Here is a 22,192-nt window from a genome sequence, read left to right as displayed (position 1 = left end):
AATGCACAAATGTAAAAAAACTGTTTTTACATTCTCACAGGTGGATTTTACACCAGCCCTCAGCAAGCATAACACCATTTGCACGTCTGAAAAGATTCAGCTAATAAGCTGGCAGGAGTGGCAGGTATTACACATCATCCTGTTTCACGCTTTCTGTCTTCTTCTTCTGCTGATTTCGGCTCCGTCTGGAACCACGTGTTCCACCGCAGGCCACACACTGAATCCTGCCAGTCTTTCCCCCTTTTTTTCCCAAATTACATAACTTTGCAGGTTTTGAAAACTGAAAAGCACCAGTAATTGATGCGACGACTACCAGGGAAGGTTTTCTTTTACTTATGTGAACAGCTATGTTCACACATGCATGCTGAATGGTATTCAAACGGGCATGACTCACATGTGTTCCCCGCCTTTGTAGCTGAGATTTACTGCAGTCTGGGCCTGAAATGCCGAAGTGTGATAAAACAATGTATAATTTAACAACGACGAGGTTTTATCAGCGAATAACAATGGAAATATAATAACAGTAATAAAGATTTATAATGCTGTGGATATTGCAGAGTTGCTTATCAGATAACCTCATGCTTTTTGCTTCTCTTGTAACTCTGTGCTGGTGTTCATGTAACTGACCAGGAATAGCCACAGTCAAGTCATTGGACCCGAGGATGCACACAGCAAAGCTAAGGGCCCAATGAGTCTCTAATAGGGTATGAGTGTTGTGAATGGGGGTAATTATATGAAAGCAGGCAGGCTGCAGTGTTTAATGTTAATTAGCTTTAATGAATTTTCAAGCTAAGGCGCTAATTACATATTAAAGGACGTACATGGCTGCAGGGGATCAGCTGTAAGGACCTCCCGAGTTACTTTCACGCTACAATATGATCTCACCGCTTATAATAAAAGGGTAGAACACTGCTGACCTCTATTGGCTGACATTAAACCTGCAGAGGAGTGATGTAATCCGGTCTGCAGGAGGCACCAACACACTGTCAGACATAGCTGACCGTCACTGCACTCACTGGCAATTTCAAATATGTTGCCTTCAGTGGAATAAGCACAGTCCAGGTTTGCACTAGCTTGAACCATAAAGCCTCTCTAAGGGAACATGTGTTAACAGTCCAGGCAGACGTGATAAGAAAGCTCTATGAAACAAGGTGATGTCAGGAAATGGTAAATTATTTTGTGTGTTAAGGAGAAACTTTTGGATGCTGAGTTAGTTTTACATGTTTGCTAAAATAAAAGATCTGACCCACGCTTAAACGTCACATTCAGGGTTATCTGTGATCACAGGAAAGCTTTTTATCACACTTGTTTTAACAAATTCCAGTTGTTTTTTGTATTTTTTCAGCTGCAGAAAAATATATTAAATAACACAAAGACACAATGTCACCTCTGGTGTTGTTAGAGAAACCAGCTTTGGTTCATAATCCTCTTCTGAACAGGATCGTATCAGAGCTAAATATTTACTTTCCGTGTGTTTCAGGAGTTGTGCTTTTAACGTGGAGGCTTTTAAGTCGACGATGATGAGTCAGATTCCTGGAAAAACATTCAACTGAATTCATACCGAAAAAAAGAAAAAGAAGATCCATTAGTTAAAAGGTTTTGGGTTATATCAGTATTCAAAAAACAGTATAGAAATAATATTTTGGGAAAGGTCTGGATAGTTAATTATCAGTGTTTTGGTTGCATCTTGGCTTGCAAATGTCAGCTCTAATCTATTTCTAGCTATAAAACTAGTGTGGCTGATTGTTTAAAACAGCCTGGTTGCACCATGATGTCCAAGTCCATCTTTCTTTCTCTTTCTTTCTCTCTCTCTCTCGCGCAGAGACCGACAAACACAATTGGCTTAGGCTCTCTTCGGCTCATCCTGTGCTCTGAACAAAGCCTATAAAGAGTGAAGCTCCATGTGAGATGTACAGAGTGGATGAAAGAAGAGAAATACCAAAATAAAATGTCCCTGCCAGCCAGGAGCTCAGAATATTCACAGTGAGCCAAAATAAAGTTTGCAGACATCAAATCGACATAATATACTGTCGTTAAGGTGGTGGCAATTTTTCTGTTGTCACCTGTGCTGTGAAACTGTGACGTTTTGATCCCTAACTCTATTTCTAAGCATCACACTCCCGATCTACACATGTAGACGTCTATTCATAGCTCACTGTACACTTTCCGGGGAGCCTTTTCTATTCATAGAGCCGAATTTGAATCAACAAATGTTGCATGTATGCCCCACCCTGTCTTTAAATGATGAGGCGGTTGCACAGACACAGTGGAAAAGTGTGAGTGATGGAATGCTGTCCTGCAATGTTTAAGGCTTGTAGGGACACACCTGTAACACACACACACACACACACACACACACACACCAGACTATGTTTGGCATTGACAAATCATGACATGCACATGCTTGTGTACTGAGCCGACGCATTTTATTCCCTGTGGCTGATACAACTTGCATTAAAAGAAGTAAATTACACAAGTGGTGGCCCTTGAGAGGTCAGTTCAGACGGACACCAAACAGCTAAATCAAAAGAGACGGGGACTCTGTCATAAAACAGGATTGTCTTTGTAATTTGCAATCCTAAAAAAGACATTGTCAACCAGCACTGTGATATATTTTATAAACCCACTCTCCCAGAACTAGGGCCCACCCTGTTGCATGCACTGTTACAACTTGGGATCAAATATGTGAATTATCATGATGCTGACTCTTGATCTGTTGCTGTAAATGTACATTCATGACTTAATGAGTGACATGACAAGGCATAGTTTTGGTCTTTCTGCCCGCCTTGGTCACACCCTTCACGCCCCCCGCCCCGCTCTGCCCGCCATGTTCTGGAGGAGGAGATACGTGTGGCCTGGCTCCTGGCTTAGCATTAGCAACACTTAGCTATAGGCGGAGGCGCAACAAGCTCCCTGAACGCCAAAAAATAAGTACTCTTGTCTTGATTTGTCACCCCCTTGGAAAACTCGTGTATGTGTTTGTACCGCTGGATTAACAGTTGAACCCGACGTAACGTTAGCCCGAAAGATATGGTAAGTTAACGTCGGCTTTCAAAGACAGACGAGTTGTTTTGTTTTTCCATGGATGTCCTGTTAATCCAGTGATGTCTCCACCGAGCACCCGTCTCGGCTGCTAGCTTAAAGGACCGCTAACTAGCTAACTAGCTAAGCATGCTAGTTGGCCGTTTTAGCACTGAAAATACGTTTTGGGAGCCGACCGGAATAGTTGCGGATCTAAGCTGTGGCTCTAATAAATGGCAAGCTTCGTATTCAACAGTTGAATTTTCCTGTTGTATTTATCTGCCACTGGCTATCCCAACATAAGCTTTGCTAGCCTTGATCCAACTTTTTTTTAAAGCTAAGTTTTCATCTCGTATCAGAAATTAACTTTTAGTCAGCGGTTGTATTTAGGAGAAAATCAGAGACATAACCAAGTGGTACATAAAATGCAATAAAAACACACTTTATAAGTTGGGTTGTACACTTCTCCAACCGCCCGAACTCAACTATAACTAAATCAACGTAAGCAAGTTAACGTTGCTCGCTAGCTTATGTTAGCTAGCTAATGACAACTTATTTGCCGCAAGTTTGCACTCAACTTGCTAACGTTAGCGGCAACCATTAGTAGCAAGTAGGCTATTCAACCAAGATGTATTAAAGTGACGTGCGCAAACTTAGATCTCTACTACACCCAGTACATTATTTCGCAATTCAAAACGTCAGTTTACCTCACCAATGTTAGCTAAAGCTACTTTAGCTCATGTGCTATCAATCGCATCAATTCAATGAAACGCCGTGATTTGTTCTTTTGATTTTGAGGAGCAACTGAATTATTTCCTTTTGTCAATATAACATGATTTGAAGGTGGAGACCGCTCAATGAGATCATACTATTGCGAGTCATCGCGGCTCAAACTTGACGTCCTTTTACTTATTGAGATTTTTAGGGATATTCTCCCCAGTGTGGGCGCTGTCTGTTTACTCGTAGGCAGGCTCAAACCCTCTACTGACAGACACTGATCAGCGGTAGGGTGTATCTATTTTATTGGGTATAACCTCGGAGTAGTATAGTGGTGTTAAGATGTTAGCTTTGCATTCAGAGCCGCACTGAGCTCATATAAACGTGGCCTTTGTCTATTGTCAGGATGGTCTGTCAGTCACAGAGGGTGACAGATGCATCCTCACCGTCCTCCTCCCTTTCCTTGACTTGTCTTTGTCTCCTAGGCGGTCAGGGAGGAGACAAAAGACAGTGGTGATGTGCCCATCCAGAAGGTGTCTTTTCCTCATCATAACCGTCCTCTCACAGTCACTTAAAGACTTTTTGGAAGACGTGTTGTTCTTTTATTTTCTCGGAGTTGATATGATTGTTAGTTTGGCTTAAAGGAACTTAATCCCAGAGTAGCTGAGTGGTTGAGGATTAATCACTGGCATAGTTTGCTGGTGGTTACACTCAAATGGAGCTCAAAAGAAGTGGATGGTGAAGGAACTGGCTGGATAACTTGATGTCACGCTGTTGCACACGCTTCCTTCTCCCTCTCTCTTTCTCACACACACAGACACACACACACACAAAGATATTGTCAGGCACCTTGTTGTGCAAGCATTCTATCTCCAGACAGATCAGCTTTACTCTTGTTGTGTGGGCCTGGCAAGGTAGACCTGTTCTCAGTGTGCTGCTGCTCAACCCTTAATGCTAATCACAGTTTACTTATGTTTAGCCAAGACACACCCAGATGACTTGTGTCCTCGCGTTTGGGGTGTTTGACAAACTCCTGTATGTCATGGCGTCGCTTTCTCAGTCTCTTACATTTTTTCTATACTGGCAGCACTTTGAAACCGGCACAACAGCAGCTGCTGAGAGTCCTCCGCTCAGCCACTTTCATGCTTTTCCACAGACCCTGATATGATTAGTGTTTTTGTGCTTACTGTTTGTGTGCTCTGCAGTTCATGCGTAGGTCATTCGTTCACCTCGCTGTGAGGTTCCAGCGTTTTATAGTACAAGCGGGGAAAAACGCTGCGATCCGCCCCAATAACAATCCTGCAGATCGGGTTTTGTTGTAAATACCTCTGCCGAAAGGAATTGATTGACAAGGGATTTCACCTGTTGATAAGCAGCAACACCACAACATTAGATGGTCTGTTCCACGCATTCATTATATGCTTAAAATAATAATGTGTTTCATACTCTTTTATTCACTTTCTAATAAAGAGTGACTACTGCTGCTAGAAGGATTGCATAGCAAATTAGATTGTTAGATCACTTTTCTTTGCCGTAATCAGCCATATATATTTTTTTTTCCTGCTGCTACTTTTAAAGTTGTTTTTTGAATTGTAAACATCACAACATGAGATTGTATTGCTTTTTGTTGTGGCTAAAATCCATTCCCAGAGAGGCACAGATCTGATAATAATGTAATGTTCTTTGGTTGGTTCCACCGTTGGGCTTAGTTCGAATGTTCTGACTTTGCATGTTCTGGTGCACTTAGCTGTGTTGTCTTAATCCACTGAGCAGATTACGTGGTTGATGTTTGGTAATGACGTATGTTTCCGAGGTAGTTTCTCTTCTCTTACACATTCCGAATAACTCTGGCTGACTTCTGACTGAGCCCAACCTTTCTGTGTGGGTACCGTCAGGTTTCTGCTGATGCTGGTGGAGGATGTAGTGTAAATCCATAATGTTGAATAAAAGCCAGTGTGAATCCAGGATTGCATTTATTGCCAAAATATCTACAAGTATAATTCATGAGCAGGACCACTGATTGAGCTGTAAAGAGTATTATTATAAATGAGGGGAAGAGGACTGGAATGAGTCGATGCCGTTATTTAACCAGTGTTCATTTCTGCTCAAATTTTCTTCCACAGACAGACAGACAGACAGACAGACAGACCCAAAGGGTGGCCGTGGATAGCTTAATAGGCGTGTAAGTTCATCTGAAGCTGCAAGAAGTAGACTCTAAACTGACGGATTTTAATGGTTATCCCTCTATTCTACCAATAACGAGGCATTATGGCAATTTGACAAGAATGACACTCAGACATAATGAACCTGCGTTGACACATGAATATATATTTCTACACACACACACAAGTCTTGTGTGTCGTCTCTTCTGGGCCTTGGAGCTCAGAGTGATAGAAGCACAGACGGACTGAAGGAAGGCGGGCCAGTGGTGTCTTGTGGTGGGGGTTGTTCCGGGGTGTGAAGGAGGTGTGTGTGTGTGTGTGTGGGGGGGGGGGGGGGGGGGGGCTGGGATGGGATGGACAAGACAGACTCTCCTCTCTTCCTCCTGTCTGCCATTGGTGAATAGGTGATTATAGCAGCAGATGTGTCATTAGGTCTGAGCTGCATTCATGAGGATGCAGGGTGAGGAGGGAACCTTTGGGGGGGGGGGGGGGGGGGGTTCATGCTCCAAAGGACTCGCATTGCATTTGCGTTTAGTAAATTTAGGGGATGTGCCAAGTTGCCCCCCCCCCCCCCCCCCCCAAGCTGTCTTTCCATGGCATTGCTAGGCAGGAGACAAACTCCTACCAACGCATCGGTAAAAGTACAATCTTGCTTCTTTTCAAAGTGAAACATTTGAACGGTTGCATTGAACACAGAGTCCTGCACAGACTGCTGATCAGTTGTAACACTCCCCCTCTGTTGGTGGAGGCATTAGGTTGTGAGGCATGTCGGTGCACGCTCGGTGCACGGATCAGATTACTGAATAAGTCATCCTGGGTCTCCCCAGAGGAACATCTAAGCTGCTATTTATTACCAGAACAACTTTTCAAATACAATTTAGTAAGTTTGCAGTTGATGCCAATGTGGTGACTGATAGTAGGGGGGGGGGGGGGTAAGAGTGTGTGCACCCTCAGGAAATGTTGTGTGGATAAATCAATGTAATAATCTGTCTGAATGATCAAGCCGAGGACATCCTTCGGTGGTCTGTTTGCATCTGAAACCGTTTTACAAGATCCTACTTCGTTGGAATCAACTTCTCCTTCCAAGCAGCTCGAGCACATAAACATAATAAAGACACTATTTAGTAAACAGAAGGCGCATTAACGGTTCCATAACTTAAGTTCACACACTAAAGTGACTTTTTGCATATAGTTATAGATGTGTAAGCGCACAGCTGTGTGTCTCCACACACTTTCCATACGTGTGTGTGTGTGTGTCAGGAAGTGATGAACAGCTGGGCTGTTAGAAACAGGACAGAGGAGTCATCAGTCCCTCCTGTAGTCATCTTCAGACTGGAAATGGTTCGTCTCCTCTGCCACCCACCAGAGGGTGGAAACACGTTGTTACTCATTGTTCTGGCTTCCCTCACAGGAATACTGGCCTACCGTACGAACACTGCACTGATGGTAAAGAGCGGAGACAAAGCCTCATTAACATGTAACGTGTTGGAGAATGATGCTCAAATCAATCTGAAATTCTGCTAAAATTAGCTGCTGTTTGTGTGCTACTTTGGTACGGAACATATCTCCGCAGAAGTTGCCATTTTGGGAAATACATGTAATAAGTAGGTGCTCCTGCAGACACACTTTGTTTTGATATTTGAGTAACGTCTAATGGAACAGATAGTTTGTGCTACGGCACCTCCATCACGCTTTTTGAAGCCGATCTCCTGAAGCGGTATTGTCCAATCACCGATCTCATTTGAAGCCTTCTATTTATCACAGCATTATGTATTTTATCTACTCATCTTAACAACATTGTATGTTAAGTGTTGAAATAATGAGATTAGAAAGTATCATGAATTGGCAACCGTTTATTTATTGGAAGGCAACATCTACGACATATTCCACGCTCTCTTGTTTTGATGCATGCTGGCCTGACGTGTTCCACAACAGCCGTGTCTACTTTCCCTTTTTACACAAACATCGATTCGGCTCTTATCGATGTTTTGGACAACCCTAATAGAGACCACGGATCAAACTATTTACAATAAATATCCTCGGATAACTGTCGGTGGCCGATCGATCGGAGCAGCCTTAAATTTGGGGCATTTATCCACAAAGCCGACAACAACAAAACATCCTTTGACGCTCGTTATTAAAAAGCATCATGTCCCTGTAGGTAGGCCTTTGTGATGCAGTGAAACACTGTGACCAGGACACTATCATCCTGTGAGACACTGGTCGTACCTTCTTAAAATAGATTGTGCATTATTGATTATCATTTAGCCGTTTTTTCCTGGCATGTATCTTCTAATTGGTTCCCACTATTCTTGCGTTTGCTGTGAGCGTTTTCTTTCTTCTATTTCAAGCCCACCCAACATACACGACGTTACAGCCACACACACTTAATTAGCAAATGAGTCAGGTTACTGTAAACTCAAGCGAGAATACAGAAGTGGAAACACAGTTCTTGGTCACAACACCGTGGCCCTGCATAATGAGGAGGCCGGCTCAATGGAAACGACTTATCTCAGCATGAAAGTATGAAACATGGTGTTTTGTCTAGTTTCTAAAAGGAAGGCACTGCAGCTGCTCCTATAAATACAAATGAATCTTCTTGTTTAGGTGTGGAAATCAGGATTACAAAGTAAATCTAACAAAGCAAATCTGATTCGACCCGTGACGTTGCCAGATGTTTTCGTGGTAGGTCAAAACAGCGTCTAAAATGTAATTTGATTTTTTTCTGCAATGTCTCACGAATGAAAAGTAATTTCTTTTCTTCAACAGCGACTACTCGGGGAAAGGAATTAGTTGAGTTGGGTTTGTGATGTTATCGCAGTGCTAAAAGGAATACTAAGCTGTTGGCATATTCACATGTGGGCACTCCAACAAGGAAGTGTTGTGGTGTTTGCTCTTTCAGTTTGGCTGCTGTTCTTCTTCTGTTCCCTTTCCCCCAAAATGTCCCCTTCTTCTCCTCTCCTGCCACTAACCTGTTGTCTGTCTGTCTGTCCCAGGTGATGGCGCGGTCATGTGTGCAGCCAGCACTGTGTGTGTGGAGATGGTTTTAACAGACGCCGTTCTGGAGGACTCAGGAACACTGCACTGGCCTGGAGAAGCCTCATAAACAAGCACACACACGTACACAACACACACACACACACCTGTACACTAGAAGATTTACACACACACTCCGCCACCGCCGTGGAACAGGGACACGGGCGCACAAGCTTCCCCTGAAGCACACACACATTCACACCCTCTGTGTGTGTATCAGCCTCTCCACCCAAAACGTCCTAGCTCTGCTCCATCCTCACCGCCACTATGCCGAGCTCCACCATCCGCCGGCAGATGAAGAACATGGTGAACAACTACTCCGACGCCGAGAAGAAAGTCCGGGAGGCCACCTCCAACGACCCGTGGGGCCCGTCGTCCTCGCTCATGTCCGAGATCGCCGACCTCACCTACAACGTGGTCGCCTTCAGCGAGATCATGAGCATGATCTGGAAGCGGCTCAACGACCACGGCAAGAACTGGCGCCACGTCTACAAGGCCCTCACGCTGCTCGACTACCTGATCAAGACGGGCTCAGAGCGCGTGGCGCTGCAGTGCAAGGAGAACATCTTCGCCATCCAGACCCTGAAGGACTTCCAGTACATCGACCGGGACGGCAAAGACCAGGGCATCAACGTCCGGGAGAAGAGCAAGCAGCTGGTGGTCCTCCTCAAAGACGAGGAGCGCCTCAAAGGAGAGCGGTAAGAGAACAGATGCACAGCATCGTCTGAGGGGTCACCTTGTGTTTATGCTTGTTAGGGTTGGGCCGGTTAACGACGCCGCCGTCCAACATCGTGACTTTAAAGAGAGACAGATGGCCCGTACACACACGCAGGGAGCGAGTGGCCTGAATGTTAATTAATTGATGTCAATTTTGACCGAACCACACCAGACCCGGGCACCACTCCCTCTACTGCACATGAAGATGTTGCTGAATAACTGACTTTAGAAAGTGAATAAGATGACGCACGCAATGATCTCCTACTTTTATTTTTTATAATTTTTTTTTGTTCATCCATCTGTCTTTTTCTGATTTTAAATCAGAGCATTGCATCATTTCCACATTATACCCAAAGCGGGGGGGGGGGGGGTTCCTCATTTGTTTGGCAGCATGTAGAGTTCTAATGAATGCTTCTGCTCTTTTTAGAACCGGAAACCATTTAAAAGCTCCGTTCTCAGGGTGGTTTTTGGAAATAGACTTCATCTCATTATTTTTCGTTCTAGGTCTCCGTAGACCAGTTGCCCTTTTTTTCAACCTCATGCTTTATGTTGTGCTTTTGGACGCCACTCTAACGATGATAAGAACCTTGACTTGAGTCAAGATGACTGATCATATGCCGTTATACTTTTCTGTCCTACCAGGTCTCAGGCGTTGAAGACCAAAGAGCGAATGGCCCAGGTGTCCACAGGGAGCAGTCAGATGGGTTTTGGCCGAGGCTCGTCTCAGCCCAACCTCTCCACCTCCTACAGCGAAGAGTACGGCAGGTCGGAGGGCTCACCCGCCTCCTACCACGGCTGTGAGTATTATCTTAGTACACACACACACACGCACACAGCTCATTGCATATGTTTAAGCTCCATATGTCCTACAGAATATCCCATTATACTGTATTGTGTCCCAGTTGGTGTAACCTTGGCCTACATCCTGAAAAACCTGCCCCTCCCCCTGTTCTGTCTCTGGCTTGCAGTCCCGCAGTAGGGCTACATTCCTCAGCACACACACACACACACACACACACACACAGACACACAGACACAAGAGGAAGCAGAGTTCACCCCCCCCCCCCCCCTCCCCTCCTCCAACTTCTATCATCCACATGACGGAGGAATCTGCTCCTCTTTTCAATGATACGCTCACTCGTCCAGAGACACGGTGAGGGAGCGACATGGACAGATGAAGAAGAGATCCATGACATGGAAACCAGACTGACCTTCCACTGATATACGAGGGAACGGAGAAGACATGTCTGTTCTTTGTTCATGAATGCTTATCAGTCTAATCAGCAGCAGTAATGTGCATTTGTAGAACATATCTTCACCAAGTGATACGTCTTCACTCCTGTTTCTGCTCTTGAGTGTCTACCGGTGCTCGTTTCTTCCAGCCCATTCAAACAGAATAAAAGTTCACATGAAGGGAGGGAGGAGCTGAAAAGAAACAGAAATCCGGGTCAGGAAGTGGGGTAACGTGTCGAGGGACAGAGGGGAAGAATGGAGAAGTTTAAATGAAAGAGTGAACCTCGGCCTCTTATCTTTTTCATCCTCTGACCTCCCAGTCCTTTGTGCACAGCAGGGTGTGTGGGGGGGGGGTTCAGCCTGCGTGGATCCTACGTGTTGCATGGAGTGTGTGTTCATCACATTCCTGCATGTGTGTTGTTTGTGGCTCAGAGGCGGGAGCTCCAGCTGCTGAGTCATCACTTGAGAAAACTGAAGGAGAGACGGGCCAATGGGAGCGAGGCGGGGGGGCTCGCCGCTGTTGGTGTTTCCAGCGGGGGATTTTTGGGATTCCAGTCGAACTCTTTTTCCAGTATTGTTGTCCGGACGGGGTGTGAATGAACGGTGTTCACCTAGAATATCCCCCATCAGTCCTCAAAGCATCTGATATGTGCTGGATCGAGGCCTTAACGTGTCCTGATTCACAGCCATGTGATTACATTTAGTTATTTAAAACTTATATCAACCTTTTCATCACACACACACACACACACCTCTGTGTCTATGTCGGGGAAAATGTACATTTTCAGTTTAACACAAAATGTCTTGAAAGTGTTTGAATAATATGAGAAAGCACATTTAAGAACCTGCCTTCCTCAGGTTTCACTTCCTTCTTGTGTCTGGCTGACACCGTGGGATAAAGCCTCATAATCACCACATAACTCCAGCACAGCTGACACGAGTGCTCATCAGTCTTAGCTTTGTTAAGTTCTGTAAGCTGAAGTTTAAACGTAGCAGCAGAGTGATTTAAGATGAAAACACAACCAACTGGTCAAAACTGCCAACTCACACGGTCGCAGCAAACCGTAGAAGAGTGAACTTTTTAAATGCGTTCTTCTATGAGCAGGCAGAGCCGTGTCTGTGAGGAATGCCCAGACATAGTGATTATCCATATATGGTCCATTCCCACAGTGCTGGGCGACAAACTGCTGTGTTGTAGTTGGCTTTGAGTTCTGTTTATTTGTCTTTCTGATTCGCTTCTAAAAGGTTTTGTGCCGCATGTTGTCGTGTTGGTTTTGACTTAGTGGTTGAAAAACTGTTGTTGGAGCGCTCTTTAGCTTTGCAGTTGTTTCTGAAGAGATTCAAAAAGAGCTCAATGAAAATATTCCTTTTGATAGAAGAATGTAATGCTTTGATCAAACATATTAATGGAAGGTGTTGGCACCTGTGTAAGAAAGACATCACTATGTGGTAGGGCTATTCTGTCCTAAGGAGAATACTCTTAAAACTGTAACGCATGATTATTATTTAATACATCCTGATAATTGACATCGATCAACTGAAGATATACATGTCGTAATAACAAGATGGCCACATCGTCCATCCCTACTTTATGTAAGAAATGAGTGAATGAATGGACCTTCTGCTGCTAAACGGTGCAGTAGTACACATTTGGTGCCTTGCTAAGGACTGAGGCTGAGATCGGTTTGATGTCACTGACTACGATATGATTTGAGTTACGTTGTCTCTGTGTAGGCTTCAGTACCACTGGGTTCACTCTCCATTTAGGGCAGACATGTAGCCGTCCCACCAGCTAACCAAACACACCTTCACCCCTTGTTCCTCCGGTCACTTTCCCCCGGAGACACACAGTCTGGACACAGAGTTTTGGAGACACGAGTATGGCAGGAAAGCAGATAAGAAGTGAGCAAGGAGTCAAGGAGGGAGGAGAGGAGAGGAGACCGACTCAGATCTGAGGCCGGAGCTGCAAGACAGAAGCAGTGGATTAAGTATTGAGAAATGCAGAAATGATGCTGTAATGCTTCTGCTTAATCACCACATAATAGACTCAGTATGTTGTTATTAAACATGCATATCCCCAAATGATGACGTATTTAGTTGGCAGACATTTCGAGGAAGGCCGCGCCTTTTAACTGAAAGGAAATGTTCCCTTTTACAAAGAATTTGTACCATTGCCTCATCATGGAAACATCTGATCTGAAGTGACTCTGTATTGTTTGTAGAGAACTGCTGATGTGACGTGTACTTCCTGAGAGGGCAGGAGGATGTTCGTCAAAGTTAATTGTGTCAAATAGTGAAACTAACCATGAGTGTTTCCTCGAGTCACATCTGTGTCACTGTTGTTGTTTGTCTCTGCTGAAGGGCCGCTCATGTGTCTTTCTCTACCCGTTGGATGTAACGTTACACACGAGGTCAGCGTGGTGTGATGAGTATCTGAGTGAGTGTTTGGGAGCGTCTCCGTCGGCAGCAGGGCACGTCATGACTGGTCAGAGACGCAAAGAAACGTATATGTGGGGCCAGCTAGAGAGAAACAGTGTTTATTATTTAAATAAGAGAACCAGAACAACATTAAGGTCTTTCCAAACTCAAAGACGCATGGTCACACTTAGACTTTCCAAACTCTTAATGAACCTCAACTGTTGGCTTCTGAGCGTCTTTCTCCTGACCAGATTGTGTGCGCCACGTGTGTTTTCTTGCCCTGCCACATGGCCTGGTCTAATCCAATAAGCTGAATGGACCTGTCGTCCCTTATAGGCTCACAGAAGGCCTCTAATCACACACACACCCAACAAACACACACACACACTCTATTTTCTATACAGTCCAAATGTTTACTCTGTATGTCTTTGGAAGATTTAAATGTTCCCACCAGAGCTTGGTTTTGGAGTATTAACACATTTCCATCCCGAGTTTTTCAGCACAGCTGTATTTCACACAGTGTGCGATGGAGTCTCATGTGGCGGCGATGTTAACATGTGTTTCTGAATGTGTCTCGTCAGCCACGTCTCCCAACGCGGGCTCAGAACTGGAGCAGGCCAGACCCCAGACCAGCGGAGAGGAGGAGCTGCAGCTGCAGCTGGCTCTGGCCATGAGCCGAGAGGCCGCAGACCAGGTACGAACACCAACACACGGACGCAGAAACACCGGCACGCAGAAACACCGGCACGCAGAAACACCAACGCACGGACGCAGAAACACCGCCACGCAGAAACACCAACACGCAGAAACACCAACACCAACACGCAGAAACACCAACGCACGGACGCAGAAACACCGACTCGAACACGCAGAAACACCAACACGCATAAATACGAACACGCATAAACACCAACACGCATAAACACCAACACGCATAAACACCAACACGCAGAAACACCGCCACGCAGAAACACCGCCACGCAGAAACACCGCCACGCAGAAACACCGCCACGCAGAAACACCGCCACGCAGAAACACCGCCACGCAGAAACACCGCCACGCAGAAACACCAACACGCAGAAACACCAACGCACGGACGCAGAAACACCAACACGCAGAAACACCAACATGCAGAAACACCAACATGCAGAAACACCAACATGCAGAAACACCAACACGCAGAAACACCAACACGCAGAAACACCAACACCAACACGCAGAAACACCAACGCACGGACGCAGAAACACCGACTCGAACACGCAGAAACACCAACACGCATAAATACGAACACGCATAAACACCAACACGCATAAACACCAACACGCAGAAACACCGCCACGCAGAAACACCGCCACGCAGAAACACCGCCACGCAGAAACACCGCCACGCAGAAACACCGCCACGCAGAAACACCGCCACGCAGAAACACCGCCACGCAGAAACACCAACACGCAGAAACACCAACGCACGGACGCAGAAACACCAACACGCAGAAACACCAACACGCAGAAACACCAACATGCAGAAACACCAACATGCAGAAACACCAACACGCAGAAACACCAACACGCAGAAACACCAACACGCAGAAACACCAACACGAACACGCAGAAACACCAACGCACGGACGCAGAAACACTGACTCGAACACGCAGAAACGCCGACTCGAACACGCAGAAACGCCGACTCGAACACGCAGAAACGCCGACTCGAACACGCAGAAACGCCGACTCGAACACGCAGAAACGCCGACTCGAACACGCAGAAACGCCGACTCGAACACGCAGAAACGCCGACTCGAACACGCAGAAACGCCGACTCGAACACGCAGAAACGCCGACGCACGGACGCAGAAACACCAACACGCATAAACACCAACACGCATAACACGGATGCAGAAACACGCGCTAACACGGTCAGCGTGAAGCCGTGCCTGTCATGATCTTTTGTGAGTGTTGCTTTATGCCAACTGCTCTGTGGGTGTTTAGGAGGACCGCATACGCAGAGGGGACGACCTGCGACTACAGATGGCCTTGGAGGAGAGTAAGAAAGGAGGTCCAGAATCAGCAAAACTGGCCAAGAAGAAGAGAGAGGTAACAACACACAGGAACATGAGGGACAGAGCGACTCAGTAGTTCCGTTATCACGGTCTCTCCACATCCTCTATTTTTCTGCTTCACGAGCAGTAACGAAGCTGGCAGCACACTCGCTAGTTTACTCATCATGATTCTGGCCGAATAGCCGGCTGGCTGGAGTTTGAGGGCGCTCGGAGCTAAAGTGAAGAAGTACGGCTCATGTTGTAACGACCATCACCATGTGCTTGAATAGGATAATGGCGGAGCAACAGACGTTTTTCCTCCTCATCTTCTCCCTCTCTATCCTAACTCGTCCCGTTCGTCTTCTTCCTCTTCTGTCTGCCTTCTTTATGTCTCCCGTCTCTTGGTCACTCTCTCCGTCTCTCTTCTAGCCTCAGTCCTCTCTGATGGATCTGATGAACGTCCCAGAGCCTGGTGCCACTGCTGACCCCTGGGGCGCGGGGGCCGGGGCCGGGGCCGCCGCCGCCACCGCACCAAAGGACCCCTGGCAGTCTTACGGTATATACACACACATGCACTCTGCACTGGGGATGATCACATGACATGATATCTAAACACTGACTTTGGTCGTTGAGAAGTATTCGTGTGAAGAGTCTCAGTTATTCTGCTCTCCACCTGCAGCTCACAGGACTGTGACTCTTTGTTCAGTAGGAATGCTGCTCCACTGGCTCAGCAGCATTACTGCAAGGGAGGGGGGGGGGGGAGGATGTTAGAGTAAGGAGGGAGTGAAGGAAAGGAGTGTGGGAGACAGAGAAAGGAGGGTGTGGATACGTAAATGTTGAAAGGAAAATGAAGGATAGATGAGCAGTAGTTTTTGAACCACTTATCTTATTCTAGTCCCTCCTCCTCTTCTTCCTCTACCACCCTTACGTCTTGCATGCTTCGTCTGACCCCCCCACTGTGAACCTGTCCCCAGGGTCTGCACCTAAGCCAGCAGCCCCAGTGGACCCGTGGGGGGCCACTCCTTCTGTCCCGCCCATGAAGAGCAGTGATCCCTGGGCATCCAACTCCACTCCTGCCGCCGACCCCTGGGGCTCCGCAGCCACCCGCCCTAAGACTTCCAACCCAGGTGAGCGTCACTTCTGTCCACCGGCATCCGTCACCAGGACATTCACAACATCCACCAGACAGCTGGAACTCTGTTCGGCCACTGAGTCTGTCTGCGAATTAGGTTTTTGAGTCTGAAAGATATTTGGAGGTTTGTTAAGTATTCATGGACGTTTGCACTCTTTGAGTTCTCAGTCTAATAAACAGCTGACTCGTGTCTCGAACACTTGCAGTGTCAAAAGGGACAAACACAGCCACAAATGCTCACGCACATCTGCATGCGTTCACTTGCTTATTGTGGTTATTTTTCTCCATAAGTTTACCCAATTATCCATACTCATTCATACTTGTGTGTTGTGTTTCCATCTGTTGTGTGTGTGTGTGTGTGTGTGTGCGTGCGTGCGTTGTCCCCTTCCAGGTAGCTTTGACCTGTTCAATGCATCCAACGGTACGTCTAAAGAGGACTTCTCAGAGTTTGACAGCCTGCGCTCTTCCTCCTCTGTCCCCACTGGTACTCACCCTTGTCTTCGTCTCTCTAATGACAGAGTCTGTGTTGTCGGTGTCTGAAATGATGCCGCCTGTCTGCAGATACGTTGTCTCTGCGGGGGCACAGACACACACACACACACACACACATGTCTTGTCCTTTTATGTAAGCATCACCAGGCCTGAGCAAAAATGCGATCAAATGTTGCCGTAATCGTATCAAATGGTGGAAAGAATCGCTGTTTGCTCCGGTCTGGTCTGGTCCTCTATCACTGTGGTGAAATGTGAGCAGCTTTTCTGTTTTTGTGGCTAAATGCATTATTAGACCGGTGCCATCCAGTTCATGGAATCCTTTTTAGATCTGCTGTCATCTGAACCAACAACAGATACTCTAAAATACATCATTCACAACTCCATTCAGGATGGTGTGTGAGAGGGTTCCAGTGAACGGTTTGGTTCTGGTCTTGAGTGTGTTTTGTTGTAACCATGTGGTCATGCTGTCTGTGGGTGTGGGAGGGGGACATTGGCGTCTTAACTTTTGCTCCAGCTCAGCACAAACACCTCTGATACCGTCAAGGACAAGGTGAGAGGGAACACAAACACAATCCCCACCACACGGTGTGAAGAGGACACGGACTCCAGTTGCTGTTTGAATCAGCCTAAATCTGCAGGATGTACGGGGCTCTAATACACACCAGGCCTGTCTGATCTGATCATGAGCCTTTCTCAGGCTCTGCTCTGCTATTCTGTTCTGAGAAGACAGTTTTCCTCTTTGACATTTCCTCTTGTGTATGTTGCTGCTGGCGTGCTCGTGTGCGAGTGAACGTCTGCATCAACCCAGTTTAGTGTGGTCGCTCACGTACAAGCCGGTGACGAGTGAGCGAGTTTACTCAAAGCAAGAACAGGAATAGTCTATTTGACCTCTTAGAATGCAAAATGTGAGTGTCCTTAGTTTCATTATCACAAATATAAACAACCCTTTCTCACAGCAGCCTTGAGTCAGAAGATAAGAAACATTCTCTTCCTGATGCCTCAGCGTTGTGTTATGTTTTTGTTCCCCAAAGAGATGTTCAGTAACAGTTTTTCATCAACACAACTGCTGTTTGTTTTCCCAGGCGACGGGGGCATGGCCAGTCTCACCAGCAGCGGCAGCCTGGACCTCTTCGACCCGCTGCCCAGCTCCATGTCCATGTCCGGCATCACGAACCCGACCAGAAAGACTCCAGAGTCCTTCCTGGGTCCCAATGCGGCTCTGGTCAATCTGGACTCTCTGGTGACCAAACCAGCCCAGCCGCCGCCCGTCGTCAACCCGTTCTTAGCTTCAACAGGTGGGAGGAATAAGTTATTTCATGTTAACGTACAAACGGCACAACACACGGGTTAGACGGTAGGGTGTGCTGAGCCAGGAAGTGTAGTCGCTAAGCCGAGAGACGTGGACGTGCAGGCGTGAACACGTCCATCCACGTAGTTCAATGCTGAATCATTTACCCGGCCCCGTCTACACCGGTGAACTCTGAGGGCGGAGGGATGAGTCATAGCTGAAGTCATAAAATGTCAGTATAGCAGCAGTAGCACCGTGTTTAAACTGTTTGTTACTGAGCGCTAACAAAGTACTCTGTGAGCTCAGTGACTCCAGCCGTCTTCCTTTTTTGTTCAGGCGTCTCTGCTCCGGCTCCAGCAGCCCACGCCAACCCCTTCCAAGTGACCCAGCCAGCACCCCCCACCCTCAACCAGATGCGGGTCAGCCCCATGCCCTCCGGCTTCGGCTTGGTGGAGCCCGTCTCCTCGGTGCCGGCTCAGCCCGTCGCGGGCATGGCCCGCGTGATGCCCGGAATGGGGATCGGAGGCGTTGGGATGAATACGATCCCGTCCTCCATGTCCATCCCACAGCCCCTGATGAGCATGCCACCCCAGGCCGGGGCGCAGCCCGGCGGAACCACCAACCCTTTCCTTTTGTGAGGGGGGGGGTGACGGGGGGACGACTTGCCCCAGAGTAACCCCTCCTCCCCCCCTCTCTGTCTGTCTCTGTTTCACTTTGGCTCCTGAAGAAGCTTCGAAATGAACAAGGAGGTGTCTTATCCCATTTATCCCTTCATAACCAACTCCCAGCCAGGTCGTAGTCCCAGCCTGACCCCCCCCACCGTAACACACTCCTCTACTCCTCCCTCCCCCGTCTCTTTGTGTCAGTGCTACAAGCTGCCTAGTCCCGTGTGTTCCATACTGATGTCTTCAGACTCAGAGTAGCCGTGGTGTTTACAGGTTTTTCCACAGAGGTGGGACAGGAGCCAGTCCCCCCCTTGTCCTCTCGTGTTCACTCACCTCCTCCTCCCTTAGGACTGCTCTTTTTCTTCTTCTGTGGTGGAGTGACGAGACAGTACTGACCATACTAACGCCAGGATCTTATCTCTTCACTAGAGCTAATCTTTTATAAGCCCTGTGTGTGTGTGTGTGTGTGTGTGTGTGTGTGTGTGTGTGTGTGTGTGTGTGTGTGTGTGTGTGTGTGTGTGTGTGTGTGTGTGTGTGTGTGTGTGTGTGTGTGTGTGTGTGTGTGTGTGTGTGTGTGTGTGTGTGTGTGTGTGTGTGTGTGTGTGTGTGTGTGTCAGTACTTTTACACTGTATATTCCAGTGGGTTTTACTTATACACACTGGAGTACGGATGACTGATGGTCAGATGTGTTTGTACTCTCTGTGTGTGTGTGTGTGTGTGTTACTAAGCAGGGATTTTGCACAACTTTTTGTCTTTTTTTTTCGTCTTCTGTCTGCGACTGTTGGGCTCACCGTTACACCTTAGCTAAGGGAGGGAGGCTCACACCACACACTGCCTCGTCTTTAGGTACCACTCAGTCACAACTCTCGTCTGGTCACTTCCTGCCCCCCCCAACCCTCCACGTGAACTTTGACCTCCAGGGGTCACGGGACTAACAATGAACACTTGTCCTAGGGGGGTTTGAAAAGATGCGTAACCGCAATTTTGTGTGTGTGTGTGTGCGCGCTCACAAGCAGGTGTACTGTTACTGCTCGGATACTAACAGCCACATGTTAATGTAACTGTCACTAAATCTCCCCCAGTGTGTGTTTTAAAGAAAAAGACATGAGCTGTGATAGCATCAGTATTTTGCTATCTGAACATATGGATGCAGTGAGGCATCATGGGACAGTTTTTTTTTTTTCTATTTTTAGTTTGTTTCTAGGATCAAAGGGAAGAGGGTGGGGCGTGTGTGTGTGTGTGTGTGTGTGCGCACGGTTTGCATGAGAGATACGTTTAGCTTCCAAGTGTACTTTTAATGAGCACGGTTTGTTTTCTTCCATTTCTCACTCAGTGAAGTGGAAACTTAGAAAAAATGTAGTTTCTGAAGATTTAAGTCAAAACTGGGGGGGTAACGTAGACATCTGCAGCCTTAAGAGTGTGTGTGTCTGTGCGCTCGCATGTGTTGTGTGTGTGTGTGTGTGTGTGTGCAACCACATATCAAGGAGGGTTTTCTGGGTTTTAAAGAGCATGTCAGCCACTCGGCATCCTGAAGAGAGTTTACCTCCCGAGTGGATTTACTGCTAATCTACCCACAAGAACATCACCTGGTGGACACACACACACACACACACACACACACACACAGGGTTGTTCCAGGATGGGTCTATTGATAGCACAGGGAGTCCCGCAGCAAACAGTAGTTAATTTTTCTTGTTATTTTCTCGTTGGATGTAAATCCATAGCCGAGCCTTTCAGAGTTTTTGGAGCTGTGTACTAGCGGAGCCGTGTATCATCTTCATTCTCTCTCTTGTCTGTTTTCTGTCATTGTAGTTTGTTTTGTTCACCCTATGGGTAGGCTATGTAACTCTTCTCTTAGAAGCACAACTGTTACCAAAGTCCTAGCGACTGTGATTTCTGAGGGTTTGAACAGTAGGGTCACACTTCACTGACGTTTATTTTTCTGTTTATGGATCCATTGTTATAACATTTTATATTTCAGAGCTATTTTACAGTTTGTTCAGGAGTTTGTGTAAGAAAGTGTTACTGTTGGCTGAATATCGGCACATTTACCGACTGCGAGCCGAGCGTCTCCGTGTCTTCTATTGGTTAAAAAAAAAAAAGAAAAAAAAAAAAAAAAGAAAGAAGGGGGTTGATGAAATATATGTGATGAATTGCGACACTTCTCCTCTTTAGGTCACTTGTACTCCTTCTCTCCGGTTCTGTTGATATCACTGCCAGTGTTATTACTGTGGAAGGTGTTTTTGTTTCTTTTGGTGTGAGTTGGCGCCCCCTCCTGGTCTGCTGTGGTATGATAGCGACACCGCAGGACCCTTTTGGTGTTTCCACCGAACACAGACCTTCATTTCTCTCAGGCAAAAGGAGGGGCAGCTCCACCGGTGTGTATGCTTTTAAAAGAGGACGAGGATGCTGAAGGTGGTGGTGGGGACTTCTATGCTTGGGGGTCCTGAATGAATGGATGTGACACTTCCTTGCAGACCAGCAAACGTTTTTAATCTCGACTAAATATATGCAAAAATTGGGAGTTGAAAAAGTAAAAAAAAAAAAAACATGAGAAGACTTGATGTGTTTTGCTGATAAAGTCTTGTTTATTGACATGCTCCTATGATATTCTAGCTGAGACGTGTCACTCTCACCGGCCTTGATTTCACTGCGGCCTGACCTTTCAAACGTTACTGCAGCGGTTGTGAAAACGGTCGTTACGGATGCAATGAAACAACAAAAATGAGAACTTTCCTGTCTTTTTAAAGAAGTTCAGCACTCCTGAGAACGGTCAGACGTCACTGCAGTGGAACACTTTGTCTCTCGATCCCCGGCAGCAGCTTCACAGTGGTGGCTATGGTGCAGTGAACATGTGGGCTGTGTGTAGCGAGCTCCTCTGTGTGTTACTATGTATTCACTATGCTTTTATCAAGAGGACTAACTGACTGTCTTTATATGCATAAACAGCCTCCTTTAACCTTTTCCATGTCTGTCTATTTACCCTTCTCATAGTACTGGGAGCAGGCTGCTTTTTTTTTTTTTTATCGGATACGTGCTCAACCTGTTGGCATTATAACTGTATAATATAATTTATCATTTGTACTATTGTAACATACTGTTCCTCTGTATACCTTATTATTCTGTGTAATGGGTTTTTGTAGGAAAAGTCACCGTGGTATTTTAACGGCATCTAAACAACCGAAGCAGCGGGACGAGGACTGTAGCTGCAAAAATAAAATGTGTATCACTTCAGCTCCGTCACTCCAGTGTCTGCGTGCGTGTATTCCTT

The 22,192-nt window shown here is 46.6% G+C and overlaps 1 protein-coding gene across 4 annotated transcripts; it reads left to right on the top strand.

The window, feature by feature from the left end:
• The first annotated feature begins 2,850 nt into the window (after window positions 1-2,850).
• epn2 (epsin 2) lies at window positions 2,851-22,164 on the top strand. Of its 4 annotated transcripts, XM_076086533.1 has the most exons (11): window positions 2,851-3,033; window positions 5,866-5,920; window positions 8,897-9,634; window positions 10,296-10,450; window positions 13,886-13,998; window positions 15,294-15,398; window positions 15,773-15,899; window positions 16,318-16,470; window positions 16,867-16,959; window positions 18,050-18,262; window positions 18,592-22,164. In XM_076086533.1, the coding sequence occupies exons 3-11, from the start codon at window positions 9,204-9,206 to the stop codon at window positions 18,891-18,893; spliced, it is 1,692 nt and encodes a 563-aa protein (XP_075942648.1). In that variant the 5' UTR covers window positions 2,851-3,033; window positions 5,866-5,920; window positions 8,897-9,203; the 3' UTR covers window positions 18,894-22,164. The 4 variants fall into 4 exon arrangements, with proteins under 4 accessions (XP_075942648.1, XP_075942647.1, XP_075942650.1 ...); XM_076086532.1 differs by lacking the exon at window positions 5,866-5,920; XM_076086534.1 differs by lacking the exon at window positions 5,866-5,920 and having other exon boundaries at window positions 2,852-3,033; window positions 16,867-16,896.
• Window positions 22,165-22,192: the final 28 nt, after the last annotated feature.

This window comes from Anarhichas minor, unplaced genomic scaffold (assembly GCF_050575085.1).
Source record: "Anarhichas minor isolate MPS153535 unplaced genomic scaffold, ASM5057508v1 ptg000007l, whole genome shotgun sequence".
Taxonomy (NCBI): domain Eukaryota; kingdom Metazoa; phylum Chordata; class Actinopteri; order Perciformes; family Anarhichadidae; genus Anarhichas; species Anarhichas minor.
Note: the sequence above shows the minus strand (reverse complement) of the source record. Positions and strands in the feature narration are given on the sequence as shown.